Below are 14414 nucleotides of genomic sequence, written 5' to 3'. Positions count from 1 at the left end.
ATGCTGCTCTTTGTCTCCAGAGCGCCCAGCAGTGTTCCTGAGGTCTCTGGAGGATGCAGTAGGCGAAGAGCAAGGGGAGGTCTGCCTGCAGTGTGAAATTTCCAAAGAGATGGTCACCCCTGTTTGGAGAAAGGATGGTATGGTCCTGACAGCTGATGATAAACATGAAATACTCCAGTTTGGGAAGTCCATGGCGCTGATTGTCCATTCACTGAGCAAGGATGACGCTGGACAGTACACCTGTGACCTGGGCACCAGCCATTCCAAGGCTAAAGTTACAGTTCATGGTGAGGAGGAGGAAATATGTTGCTGGTTATTTGGGAAGAGCTTTATTCCTTGAAAAATCAAGTGTTCTGCATACATAAAGATGTCTATTAAGCTGTAACCTCAGATGACACTTGGATGCCGTTTTGTTACAAAGATGTTAAATGACACTGTGGTGTCAAGTGTTTCTCTCTCTGCAGCTTCGAGATCTGGTACACAGGTGGTACAGTTAAATATAAGTTCCACTGATAAGATATATTTACTGTAATAGAGCTACTGTGTTGTTATATTTATCTACAGATTTACACATCACAATTTTTCAACGTATAAAGACAACCTCAGTTCTGGAGGGTGAAAGCTGCACCTTTGAGTGTCTCCTCTCTCACGATCTTGATGATGAGCCTTTCTGGTCGATCAATGGCCAGGTGGTGGCCGCTGACAACCGTGTCCAGGTTATCAACAATGGCCGCAAGTATAAGATGACCATCAAAGATGCCTTACTTACTGACGCTGGAGACGTGGTCTTCACAATTAACGACCTCAGCTGTAGGACCATGCTTTTTGTAAAAGGTGAATACCTGGCTGTGTCAGATAGAATTATCAGCAATTTTAGTTAAGTTTGTATATGTGAGGATACATGTCTCTGCATTTTATTTTGAAAAGAGCAACTCTGTAGATGCATTTATACAAAAAATGCCTGAATGTGAGTGAACGCTTTCCCCCTACTTTAGAGAAACCGGTGCACATCTTCAGGGACCTGCTGAACGTAAAGGCAGTGCCAGGCGAGGACGCTGAGCTGAGCTGTGAAATCACCAAACCAGAGGCCACCATCCATTGGCTGAAAAATGGCCATCTAATCAGACAGAGCCCTAAATATGAGATGAGTGTGGAGAAGAACTTGGCGCGGCTGGTGATCAAGAATACCACCATTAGAGACTCTGGGGAGTACTCCTGTGAGGCCGAAGGTGTTGCCTCTCGTGCCAAGCTGGAGATCAGAGGTAGGTGAGAGTATTCAAAATAAATGTTATCCGATAACAATGCAATGTAGTGTTCCTTACTGCACTGTTGTGCAAACCAGTGCTGCTCTCCGATGTCCCATTTTACAATGTAGGTCGGTAACTGCTGTACTCAGTGTGAAGGTTGACTCAATTTTCTGAACTTCACTATACCTCTCAGAACTCCAGCACACATTTGCAAGGGAGCTGAGGGAGACACGAGCAGAGGAAAAGGGTAAAGTGACCCTGGAGTGTGAGACCAGACGGCCAGCCAAGCGTGTGAAATGGCTGAAAGGAATGATGGACCTGAGGTCTGGTAGGAAGTACGTCATCAGGCAGAAGGGTGTGGTGCTGTCCCTGACCATCACCTGCCTGGAGAAGTCAGACACGGATGTTTACACATGTGATGTCGGTACCATGCAGAGCCGAGCACAGCTGACCGTGCAGGGTGAGACCATAGGGCAAGGGAACACTGGGCACTGCATCACTGTGGTTTAGTTGTGTTCATCTAAAGTCAGCTGCGGCCAAGTGGTAGCTGTGGGTGACACCAGGACAGATCTTTACATCAATTGTCAGCTCAGTGGTAGAAATTCTGGGATATATTATTAACTGAGTGATGAATTAATTTACAAAGTGAATATTGATGCAGTTGATACATGTTATATACTAACAATACTAACAGAACTGCCAACATAACGACAAATTGATAATTGTCAGCACAATATCCTTAACATGGTTATAAATGCTAGTCTAAAAATAATGCAGGTTTTATCATTATTGAGTATAATACTCAGTAAAATATTAAGGATGTTGGTTGAGGCTTTAAGTACCTACTCAATGTGATGTGGATTGGTTTTTTGACTTTTCAATGTCTTCCATGTTTGATTTAGGCCAGAAGGTGTTGATCCTGGATGAACTAGAGGATGTTGAGTGTCTAGAAGGTGACACGGTCACATTCAGATGTCGAATCTGTCCCAGTGACTACATCGGGGTCAGGTGGTACCTGGATGAGACTCTGCTGTACACCAATGAGCTCAATGAGATTCAGATGGTACCCGGAGGCTACCACACCCTCACATTTAAGCAGCTTGCCCGCAAAGACACTGGCACCATTTCATTTTCAGCAGGGGACAAAAGATCGTACGCTTCATTACTGGTCAGAGGTGAGTCTTTGATCAGAGTTGTAATCTGTGCTTTTATGTCACATTTCTTTTGGCCTTGATTTGGTTTCATCTCTTTCTGTTCCCAGAGAGGCGCCCCACCATCATTAAAGCACTGGAGGACTGTGAGGCTATTGAAGGAGGTGGTTTGGTTTTGTCCTGTGTGACCTCCAAGCCATGTCACATCCTCTGGTACAAAGATGGCTGCCTGATGTGGAGCTCCTCCAGATATTTTGCCAGTCGTTCCGGCTGTGAGGCTCGACTCACGATCCGGGAGGTCTGCAACAGTGATGCTGGGGTGTACGAGTGCAGCGCTGGATCTGTTACAACTAGGGCTGTTGTAACTGTCAAAGGTATGAATAGAAATCTGAAAGTCTATTGTTAAAGGACTTTCATTGCTGTGGACTAGCACTGAATGACAAAGGTTTCTGAAAAAAAATATGAGTAATGGTGTTCTCTCTTTTTTAGCCATCCCAGCAGAGTTCACTCAGCCTCTGAAAACTGTGGAGGCCAAAGAGGGAGAGACTGTAACCCTGACCTGTGAGTACTCTTTGCCTGGGGTCCAGTTCCACTGGAGGAAAGGTTTCGAGAGTATCAGGCCTGGAGACAAGTACGTGATGAAACAGAAGAAGACAATCAACTCTCTAACCATCAAAGGCGTGAAGCCGGAGGACTCAGGGGAATATACCTGTCAGTGCCGAGATCACCGCACAACAGCAAGCATCAAAGTACATGGTAAGACCCATTTAATTCATCTGTCATCACATTTTAGCAAATCCTACTCAAAACTTTTGGTTCAATTTCATGTTCAGTTTAATAAAATCATTATTTAAATGGCTGGTTTCAGTGGTGAAGCACTACATAACACGTTTTTCTCAGAGGGCTTAATCTGTTACACTGTTACACTGAAAGTCAATTAAGTATTTTTTGTGACTGACAACTTTATTGACATTGTGTTTAAAGGGATAGTGCAGATTTTTGACATAAGGTGAAACTCACTTGGAATGATATTGTTTTTTCCAGCTATTCCTATTTCATTCATACAACAACTGAAGAACATGCAAGCAGAGGAGGGCAACAATGTCATATTGCGCTGTGAGCTGTCCAAACCTGGAATACCAGTCGAATGGAGGAAAGGAGATGAGCTGCTGAAGAATGGGGTCAAGTACCAGATAAGGAAATGGGAAACCACATTGGAGCTTCTGATATGGAAGCCTGTGCCTCAGGACAGTGGGATCTACAGCTGTGTGTGTGCTGATCAGATGACATCTGCCACTGTCAAAATCACTGGTAGGAAGTAATTTATCAATAGACTGATTGATGAGTTTTAAATTTTAACAATAAAGTTTATAATTCTAAATAATTATTCATCTAAATGTATGTTCATCCATGTCTCCCCAGCCCTCCCGGTTACCTTCAAGCAGAAGCTGAGGAATGTGCAGATTGAGGAGGGCAACACAGCGACTTTACGCTGTGAGCTGTCTAAACCTGGTCATACTGTGGAGTGGAGGAAGAGGGGGGATGAACTCATCGGGAATGGAGAGAAATATCACATTCGGCAGAGAGACTTGCTGATTGAATTGAGGATCTTTGATGTGACACCTGAGGACAGCAATATCTACACATGCATCTGTGGAAATATAGAGACCACTGCAACTCTGACTGTGAATGGTAGGTGTTAATCGTTTACATTATTTTTTTTAGGTTTTTTAGATTATTTTTATCTGTTTACTTAAAGTTTGTTTTCCTTAGATTGATTGAAAGAGAACTGTAATTCCAAAGAAAAATTATATGCATACAGTTACTTGATTTAAAGGGCTGAAATGATTCTATTCCTTTCCATCATATTACTTTAATGTCGTCTTGTAGCTCTTCCCATCACCTTCAAGCAAAAGCTGAAGAACCTCCAAGTCGAGGAAGGACACAACATCACATTGTATTGTGAGATCTCTAAGCCTGGAGTCCCAGTGGAGTGGAGGCTCTCAGGAGATCTTCTGGAGAACGGAGAGAAGTACCAGATTAAGCAGAGGGCCTCTGCTCTGGAGCTGACCATCAGAGATACTGTGCCTGAAGACAGTGGTGTATACACCTGTGTGTGTAGAGAGCAGAAGACAAAGGCCACTGTTAAAGTTATTGGTAAGCTCAATGTGTGTGATGTGTGTGGTGATCGCAATCTGCTGCGTACTTGTTCACTTGTATCAGTAGTATTGCCGTTATTCTGCTTTACATGTATAAACAGCATCTGTGTTTGGTTAAACAGCGGTTCCTGCCACATTTAAAGTGAGCCTGAAGAGCCAGGAGACCGAAGAAGGGAACAGTGTGGCGTTACGCTGTGAGTTGTCAAAGAAGGGAGTCCCATTGCAGTGGCAGAGAGAGGGCCAGGAGCTCTCTGAGGAGCTATCTCAAGGAAAGTATCAGATGAAAGTAGAAGGAAAGACAGCTCTGATGACCATCCTCAGTGTCCAACCAGAAGATGCAGGGAAGTACAGCTGCATCACAGGAGATGAGAAAACCACAGCTGAAATCAAAGTGAAACGTAAGTTTGCAGCATGAAAAGACCAACGAGAACCAACCACATTAGTCGATTGCCACAAAGATATGAATTTTTTAAATAGATATTTTTTAAATGTTACCCTTATCATCACTCCAAAGGCAACTGCGTAGTTACAGAACAGTTTTTCAGGTGTTGGTTTTGAACAGTGTTCTCAAAATGTCTAGTAATTCTTAATCTCATTAGATAATATAACAATAAAAATATGCATAAATTTACTATAATGTAAAGTCAAAATCACATATCCATGGTGCCAAAATGCACGGCTTATTATTTCCACAAGGAACAGCAGAATAAATATTTAAGTGTCTGCTCCTCATATTGCAAAAACAAAATCCAAGGACTCAGTAGGAAAATCCAAAGAGTCTTGAAGAGGGCTCTGCCTGGGCTCATAGAATTTGAGTTATAATTCCTTCATTCCTGGAGTAAGCAGAGAGGACAGGGTGAATAAAGTAATTTCTTTTGTGTCTGCAACAGCACTTCCTGTGACATTCAAACGAGAGATCCAACGCCTGGTGGCGATAGAAGGGGAGAGTGGAGTTTTCTGCTGTGAGCTCTCCAAACCTGCAGCTCCAGTGGAGTGGAGGAAAGGCAGAGTCATCCTGAAGCCTGGAGAGAAATATGAGATGAAGCAGGAGGGACGTCTCACTAAACTGGTCATCAACAACTTAGAGGAGAGCGATGCTGGGAAATACTCCTGCAAGACTAAAGACAGCCAATCAACTGCTGAACTCACCGTACAAGGTGAGACAGGTTCTTGTCAGAAATTCTCTCTCAAACTTTTGATTCCTGATCTTGTAAAACATTTTTCTTTCTCCTTTTGTAAATTTTCCTAATGTATTCAACAGAATCACCCGAGCGCAGACGTCAAAGAGGTCAGCTTCAAAATAGTACAATAAAAACAAAATAGACCCAGTGGGTGCTAGCACTGTGTGACCTCCATTCTGTACTGTAGTCTCACTAAACCTTAATGGAGAGTCTATTTTTGCTCATCTAGTCATCCATCTTGACAGCCTCAGACAGCCAGATGGCTCATGTCGTATGGGATGTTTAGACAATAGTTTGAATTTTGATCCGCAACTAAACTGTAGCATTAGTATTACATGTAGCATTAGTGTTTTTCATGTAAGTAATATTACATTTGATTTAACTAATCACTGATAACTGAATATAATTTAATCCATTATTATTATATAATCTATAATGGATTGTATTATAATCCGTCATCAGTGTCCACTGTTCAATGTAAATATAATAGTTTGATTATGAGCATGACTTGTCTTGTAAGTATACCTGCCATGTTGCTTACATCACTGCTGCAACATGTCAGTGGAGTATTTATTCTGTTCATTGTTATGTTGACTGTTGTTACCATGTTACCATCCCTAGTTATTTTGAAGCAGGGGGAATATAGAGGGGTCATTTTGTGTACTCGTTCTCCATCCATTCTCATTTCCCTCTAGATTGCATCCTTGTGTTAGCTGTACCATGTGAAAAACCCTCATTTGGGGTTTATTGGCTAATCTCTAATGTGGTCATTCGAGCTGTAATATTTACTTCTTTAAGCTTTTCAGGAGGTTTTCACATTTGTTGTACAAGTACTTAAACATTTTTTCTCATTCTCAATTGTTGACAGCTTTACCGCCAAGTTTCAAGCTGCCGCTAGTTAACCAGGAAGTGATGGAGGAGAACAGTGTGGTTCTGCGCTGTGAGCTCACCAAACCTGCCCCATCGGTGGAGTGGAGGAGAGGAGGTGAGCTGCTGAAGAATGGAGACAGGTACCAGATGAGGAAGAAGGACCTCCAGGTGGAGATGAAGATTGTGGACCTCACTCTGGATGACACTGGAGATTATACCTGTATATGTGGAGAAGAGAGGACAACAGCTAGGATCATGGTGAATGGTGAGCACTGCATCCAACACAGCAGGGTGCATTTTGTTGCTTTAATGCTTTTGCAAGTACTCAAGGACGTCATGACCTGACAGTATGTCAAAAAAGTAAAATATAAATGTGGTACATGTAAATGTAGCTGGTTTTAAATTAATGGTAAAAGTAAAGAGTAAAACAACAACAAGAACTGAATGGAAAATGGATAATGTGGAGATACTGAAGGAATTTCTGGGCCACATCTTGTTATATAAATGTCCATATTTATAGTACAGTATACAGTGTATATATACAGTATATATACTGTATATCTATATAGTATACACTGAATAGGATTTGACTCTGAAATATGGAATATATCAGTACAGCAGGGTGATATAACAAGTTGGTATTGTGTTAGCACAATTGAAGTACAGTTCAGCTCATTATTTAAGAATTTTGAAGACTAATATGAAACACAAAGTTCTCTGAAAGTTGTCTTTGGCTGTTGTTTTCATTTTGGTGATATCTTTCCTATTACAATATGGTTTCTGTTGTCACCTCTTTCTTGATAGCTTTTGCATTTCTCTGTCTCTGGTTTTCTTTTTTTCTTTTTTTTTTTTGCTGCTAACATTACAGTTCTTTTTGCTTTAACTCCAAAGAAAACAGCTGTGATGCTGCACATACAAAATGTGAGATGTAAAATGTGTCAATGGAAAAAGAGGAAATTGTGAAAACTTTCATGAACTACGTGTAATTTACTGTAACTTTGACTTATCCGCCAGGAACAGAGAGTGGCAAAACAGATATTTGTCGACATGTTTTAAATCATTTTAAATGCTTGTCTTGTGGACCTCTCCAGAACGGCCCATCAAATTCCTTCAAGAACTGAAAAATATTCAGGTGCAGGAGGGCAATGTGGTGACTCTCTGCTGTGAGCTCTCCAAACCTGACACTCCCGTGCAGTGGAAGAAAGGAGACAATGGGTTGACCAGCGGAGAGAAATACCAGATGAAGCAGAACGGCTCCACACTGGAGCTCCTCATCAGGAAAAGCCAGCCTGAGGACAGTGGCACATACAGCTGTGTTTGTGAAGACATAAGAACTACTGCCACCATCATCATCACTGGTTAGAGGCGTTCTACGCTATCACTATGTAACAAAACATACTTTGGTAATTTTCACGTTTTATACTGCACTTTTCAATGTCTGTCTGATGTATCACTCCTCAGCGATCCCGGTCACCTTCAAGCAGAAGCTGAAGAACCAGGAAGCTGTGGAGGAGGGCAGTGTGACGCTGCGCTGCGAGCTTTCTAAGCCAGGAGTCCCAGTGGAGTGGAGGAGAGATGCTCAACTTCTGATAGAGGGAGAAAAATATCAGATGAAGCAAGAGGGCAGGGTTGCCGAGATGCTGATTAAAAATTTAACTCTAACAGACACTGCGGAGTACTGTTGTTTTGCTGGCACTGTTGTGACCTCAGCTGACATCAAAATAAGAGGTATGCTTCACTACACCTGACACAGATGAAAAATAACGGAATGACAGTGTTGATGTACTGATTTTGTGTCTTAACCACAGTGATATAGGCTTGGTATTCCATATGATGTAAACACGGCAGATCTATTAAGAAATCTGCTTAATGTTGTTGTTTTTTTCTCAGAGCTCCCTGTAACATTTAAACAAGAGGTTGAGACTTTGGAGGTGAAAGAAGGGGAGAGTGGAGTTTTCTGCTGTGAGCTCTCCAAATCTGGAGCTCCAGTGGACTGGAGGAAAGGCAGGGTCATCCTCAAACCAGGATACAAATATGAGATGAAACAAGAGGGACGTCTCACAAGACTGATCATCAACAATGTGGAGGAGAGCGATGCTGGGAAATACACCTGCAAGACCAAAGACAGCCAATCAACTGCTGAGCTCAGCGTCAAGGGTATGACAGTGATCTTACACCGAAACCATGATTCATAATTAATAATAACTCCTATGAATTAACTGGGCATTCTCAAAACATCCCCTTGCAGCTCCTCCCATCACGTTCAAGACGAAGTTAAGGAACCTGCAGGTGGAAGAGGAGAACAGCCTGACATTGAGCTGTGAGTTATCTAAGCCTGGCCTTGCTGTGGAGTGGAGGAAAGGAGAAGAGCTTCTGAAGAATAATTTCAAGTACCAGATTAAAAACCGAAACAGTGTCATGGAGCTGACCGTCAAAAACGCACAGCTGGAGGACAGTGGTGTCTACAGCTGTATCTATGGTGATACCAAGACCACAGCCAACGTCACCATTACATGTAAGGGAAGACTGTAAATACAAGCATGTTTGTGTGTTTTTTTCATTCTTTTTAGAATTTCTGGCAATTTTGACAGAAATTTTGATTTGTGATTATGCAGATTTTAAAATTATGTATTTGAATTTAAAAAGGAGTAAAAGTAGGACAATATTGTCTTTAAAGTAAAATAGTAAAAAATACCACCCTACCCAAGCAGTGGGAATTCTCTTGATCTCTCTTTTATTATTGATTTATGTATGTCTCTTATACCGGTTTTCACTGTATAAAAATTGCCTTTTGTATCTGCTCTCAAAACACAACGTGAACTTTGATTTTTCACCCCAAACTCACAGCTATTCCCCTCACCTTTAAAATGGGTCTGAAGAACCAGGAGGCCCCTGAAGGAGGCATCGTGACCCTTCGCTGTGAACTATCCAGGGCTGGGGTGCCTGTGCAGTGGTGGAAGTCAGAGGACCAGCTCTATCATGGAGGGAGGTATCAGATGATGCTGAGAGGGAAGGTAGCAGAGATGCACATCAAAAACATCCAGCCAGAGGATGTCGGAGAGTACAGCTGTGTCTTTGGAGGGCAGAGGACAATGGCTGAAGTGAACGTGAGAGGTATTTGACATGCTTGCGTTTTTTGTTTCTCACACCAAGCCACTGTTAACCCATGGTTCTGGTTCTCTATGACTCCTCAGGCTAAATATAGACTTTGTATTCAGACCAGTTCCACATGAGTTGTCTGACTTAATTGCATTTACTCAACATTCGCCAAACCCTGATCATAACCACTGATTAATTAGATCACATCTTGTTTCTTCAATAAGCAGATGATTCCATTGTTTCTATGATACTTAAAATTCCACTTTTTGTAACACATTATCTCCTGTCTGTCTCTTATCAGCGGCAGCAGGTGTGTTCTTTGAGAAGGAACTGGAGAACCAAGTGGTAATGGAGGGGAAACCTGTGCTGCTGTCTTGTGAAGTTACCAGTGCTAATGTCCCTGTTACTTGGAAGAAGGACAACATTGTGGTAGAAGAAGGAGGACGGTGCATTTTAAAGAAAAAAGGCCCCACACACTCTCTGGAGATCAAGAAATTACTTCTGGAGGATGCTGGCGAGTACTGCTGTAGCACCAGAGGCAAGAAGACCACTGCCAAGCTGACAGTGAGGGGTATGTGGATACTACAGTGGAATTTCATCCATCATGTACTGATACATTTGGCTAATTCATTTACTTTCAAAGAAATGTGTCATGAAAATAACCGACAGGCCGTTCTCAGCTAAGTTCATGTACATATATCAGATTCAATCTCTAAAAAGCCAGCTGTATCTAGCTCCTTCCTCCTCCACAGAGCGCGTGCGGATTGTTACAGAGCTGCAAGACTTAACGGTGACGGCGGGAGAGGACGCAGCGTTTGTGTGTGAGCTGAGCCACTCGGACGTGAGTGAAGGTGTCTGGTGGCTCGGTTCCAGCCCGCTGCAAAGGAACGAGATGAACCAGATGACGTGCCAGGGTCGCCGGCACCGACTGGTCCTCACCATGACAACACCTGAGGAGACGGGCACCGTGGCATTTGTGATTGGGGATGAGAGGACCTCTGCATGTCTGCTAGTGGTCCCTAAGCCCAAAGGTGAGCAGAAACATAAGAGATATAGGGTAGAAAGATATTTGGTATTGATACCAGCTTCCACAGCTTACCGTCAGTTGTTACATAATGAACGACAAACCCAACACTTATCAAGTACAATCTTGATGCTGCATTTGTTACAAACATAGTGTATCTCCTTTATTTTATGTTATTTTTATCATAAATTGGCATGTGATTTCAAATTCCAGTTTTATTTGAGGAAAAGCCTGAAGACGTTGTGCTTACGGAGGGAGAGACGGCCACTTTGTCCTGCACAATCTCCGACTATACCTCACCGGTTACCTGGACACGCAACCATATTCCCCTCTGCAATGGTGATAAATATGAGTTGCGTAAGGAGGGAAAAGTCAACTTGCTGCTTGTCCATGATGTGGATCCCCTGGATACTGGCATATACTCCTGTGATACAGGAGATGTGCAAAGCAGTGCCAAACTTACTGTAACAGGTAAAAATGCAAATATTGTTGCTTTTAGGTGATTGATGTTTCATTTCTGATTAACAAGATGCAGATACTGTAAAATTTAACTTGTTACCTTCCGTCTTCCCTTGGAATGCTAATTGTTGTACCTGCTTTCTTTGAACATTGATTAGATTTGTCAAATTATACTATGAAATGTTCTTATATCACCAAATGTCTCCAACTCTTATTCCTAGAGCTCCCTCCATTCTTCCAGGAAGAATTGCAGAATACGGAAGTTGAGGAGGGAGGTTTGGCCTCTCTTTACTGTGAGCTGTCTAAACTTGGAGTGCCAATTCAATGGAAGAAGAACAGACTGCCGCTAAGAGCCAGCAGGAAATATGAGATGAAGCAGGACGGCTGCCTCCTCCAGCTGCACATCAAGGAGCTCAAACTTGAGGACAGTGGCAGCTACACATGTCAAGCAGGAAGTGCAGAGACCACTGCAACTGTGACAGTGAAAGGTGTGTGAAGTTGGATATGTGCATAGCAGGGAGTGGACTTTCTGAACTCTTTACATTTTCCAACATAGCAGTTCCCACCCAGATGTTCCCAAATGTAACTTTATCACTGTACATTTTGGTGTCAGTACACAGCCCACATACTAGTGTCAGTACGGTAACTTTCAGTTACTTTCCTATGATTGTCTGCACCTGCCTGAAATGCAAATACTGCATGTACCCTTATGCTAAAATAGTAAGATAACAAATGACCATTCTGCCTTTTTGTGGTGTCAACTCAAACATAAAGATGTTTAATTTTTCTCCCGCTCAACCCTTTTTTTCCAGAGCTCCCTCCATACTTCAAGAAACAATTAAGACGCATGGAGGCTGAAGAGGGAGGTTCAGCCTCCCTCTCTTGTGAGCTGTCTAAACCTGGAAAATCAGTTCAGTGGAAGAAGAACAGACTGCCACTCAGAGAAAGCAGGAAGTATGAGATGAAGCAGGACGGCTGCTTCCTTCAGCTCGACATCAAGGAGCTCAGACCTGAGGACAGTGGCTGCTACACATGTCAATCAGGAGGTGCAGAGACCACTGCAACTGTGACAGTGAAAGGTGTGTGAATTTGGAGATTTACATGGCAAATGTGACAGTGTCAGTAACATCTGAATCATAGAAATGGTTCTTATGATAATCTAAACTTATTGACGATCAGAATAATTTGATATTATTTGGACCAAACACTACTCACATAAGTAGACTATAAAAACATTACCATGATGTATACTACTTATTTGGCCACTCCAACCCTCTTATCTTTCCCAGAGCTCCCACCATTTTTCAAAGAGGAACTGCAGAATGTGAAGGAAGAAGAGGGAGGCTCAGCTTCCCTGTGCTGTGAGGTGTCCAAACCTGGGCTGTCAGTGCAATGGAAGAGGAATAAGCTGCCTCTAAGACCCAGCAGGAAATATGAGATGAAGCAGGATGGCTGCCTCCTCCAGCTGCACATCAAGGAGCTCAAACTTGAGGACAGTGGCAGCTACACATGTGAAGCAGGAAGTGCAGAGACCACTGCAACTGTGACAGTGAAAGGTGTGTGAATTTGGAAACGTGATAAATTTTTGCAATGTCAGCAAATTGTTAATCTAATCTAAACTTCAAACAACAGTAAAAATCATGTGTCTATCACTAATATTTTTTTTACAGCACCTTATTTAGCCTGATTTTGAGAATGTCTAAAATGCTATTTCTGTTATGCTAAAACATCCCACTCAGTTACTCCCTAAACACTTGACATTTCCCAGAGCTCCTGCCATTTTTCAAACAAGAATTGCACAATGTGGAGGCTGAGGAGGGAGGTTCAGTCTCCGTGTCCTGTGAGCTGTCTAAACCTGGGCTGTCAGTGCAATGGAAGAAGAACAGACTGCAACTGAGAGCCAGCAGGAAGTATGAGATGCAGCAGGACGGCTGCTTCCTCCAGCTCCACATCAAGGAGCTCAAACTTGAGGACAGTGGCAGCTACACATGTCAGTCAGGAAGTGCAGAGACCACTGCAACTGTGACAGTGAAAGGTGTGTGAATTTGGATCATTCTGACTGTATCAGAACATTTTAGTGTTACAGCTTCATGCACTTTATTGTACAAACCTTCCATGTTCTCTCTGATCTCCCCGGTAGTCATTATGTTAACCCACCTATAGGTAGTCTTAAAAAATATATAAAAAGTTATTACAAATGCTGTCCTGATGAGGTTTCAAGCATTGTTCCCTTTACATTATAGATCCATAATGTTGTTTTTCTTGCCCACTTTCCCAGAGCTCGCTCCATTCTTCAAGAAAGAATTAAGACGTGTGGAGGCTGAGGAGGGAGGTGCAGCCTCCCTGTCCTGTGAGCTGTCTAAGCCTGGAGTGTCGGTGCAATGGAAGAAGAATAAGCTTCCACTGAGAGCAAACAGGAAGTATGAGATAAAACAAGATGGCTGCCTCCTCCAATTGCACATCACGGAGCTCAAACCTGAGGATAGTGGCAGCTACACATGTCAAGCAGCAAGTGCAGAGACCACTGCAACTGTGACAGTGAAAGGTGTGTGAATTTGCCAGTGAACAATGTAGTGTTTGCTCTGTATGCTTTTAACCACGTAACAAAACTGAGTGTTCATTGTAAGTTGATCAAAAGTCTTTAACAATTACATCTCAGGCTTTTTATTGTCCAATTTCACTTAGGAGGTATAATTTTTTTTAAATATTTTCCAATCCATATCTGTTTTCGCAGAAGTTGCTCCATTCTTCAACAAAGAATTACAAGGTATAGAGGGTGAGGAGGGAGCTACAGCCTCTCTGTTCTGTGAGGTGTCTAAACCTGGGGTGCCAGTTCAGTGGAAGAAGAACAGACTGCCACTGAGAGCCAGCAGGAAGTACGAAATGAAGCAAGATGGCTGCTCCCTCCAGCTGCACATTAAGGAGCTCAAACTTGAGGACAGTGGCAGCTACACTTGTCAAACAGGAAGTGCAGAGACCACTGCAACTTTGACAGTGAAAGGTGCTTTGTTGCTGTTGTGGTGTGTTCACTGAAAGTTTTTAGTATTCCACCTCTTAAGTTCTTGATGATAGGAGGGTATCCTTTTTCAAAATTTAAAACTACTTAAATGTGATAGTTTGAACTGTTTGGAACATATAAAAATTTTCCTGAGTAGCAAGCAAAATCAATGCATGAAAACTGAATATATTTTCAGATCTTATTTGAGAATTTATCTGGCGTCTTA

General features: G+C 42.5%; 1 protein-coding gene across 1 annotated transcript in view; it reads left to right on the top strand.

Moving 5' to 3' along the window:
- The window catches only part of obscna (obscurin, cytoskeletal calmodulin and titin-interacting RhoGEF a), a 38879-nt gene that overhangs the window by 3799 nt on the left and 20666 nt on the right, over nt 1–14414 (top strand). Inside the window, 26 exon segments of the mRNA XM_087172251.1 lie at nt 21–287; nt 565–834; nt 996–1262; nt 1441–1707; nt 2150–2422; nt 2509–2772; nt 2888–3154; nt 3443–3709; nt 3821–4090; nt 4289–4555; nt 4680–4955; nt 5448–5714; nt 6607–6873; nt 7700–7966; nt 8070–8336; nt 8499–8765; nt 8857–9123; nt 9456–9722; nt 10009–10278; nt 10442–10738; nt 10945–11202; nt 11412–11678; nt 12003–12269; nt 12480–12746; nt 12959–13735; nt 13925–14191. Of these exon segments, the coding sequence (XP_087028377.1) occupies nt 21–287; nt 565–834; nt 996–1262; nt 1441–1707; nt 2150–2422; nt 2509–2772; nt 2888–3154; nt 3443–3709; nt 3821–4090; nt 4289–4555; nt 4680–4955; nt 5448–5714; nt 6607–6873; nt 7700–7966; nt 8070–8336; nt 8499–8765; nt 8857–9123; nt 9456–9722; nt 10009–10278; nt 10442–10738; nt 10945–11202; nt 11412–11678; nt 12003–12269; nt 12480–12746; nt 12959–13735; nt 13925–14191 (7494 nt within the window).

Source organism: Seriola lalandi, unplaced genomic scaffold (genome assembly GCF_002814215.2).
Source record: "Seriola lalandi dorsalis isolate HSWRI2012SDOR001 ecotype SW California unplaced genomic scaffold, Sedor1 jcf7180002052130, whole genome shotgun sequence".
Taxonomy (NCBI): Eukaryota; Metazoa; Chordata; class Actinopteri; order Carangiformes; family Carangidae; genus Seriola; species Seriola lalandi.
Note: the sequence above shows the minus strand (reverse complement) of the source record. Positions and strands in the feature narration are given on the sequence as shown.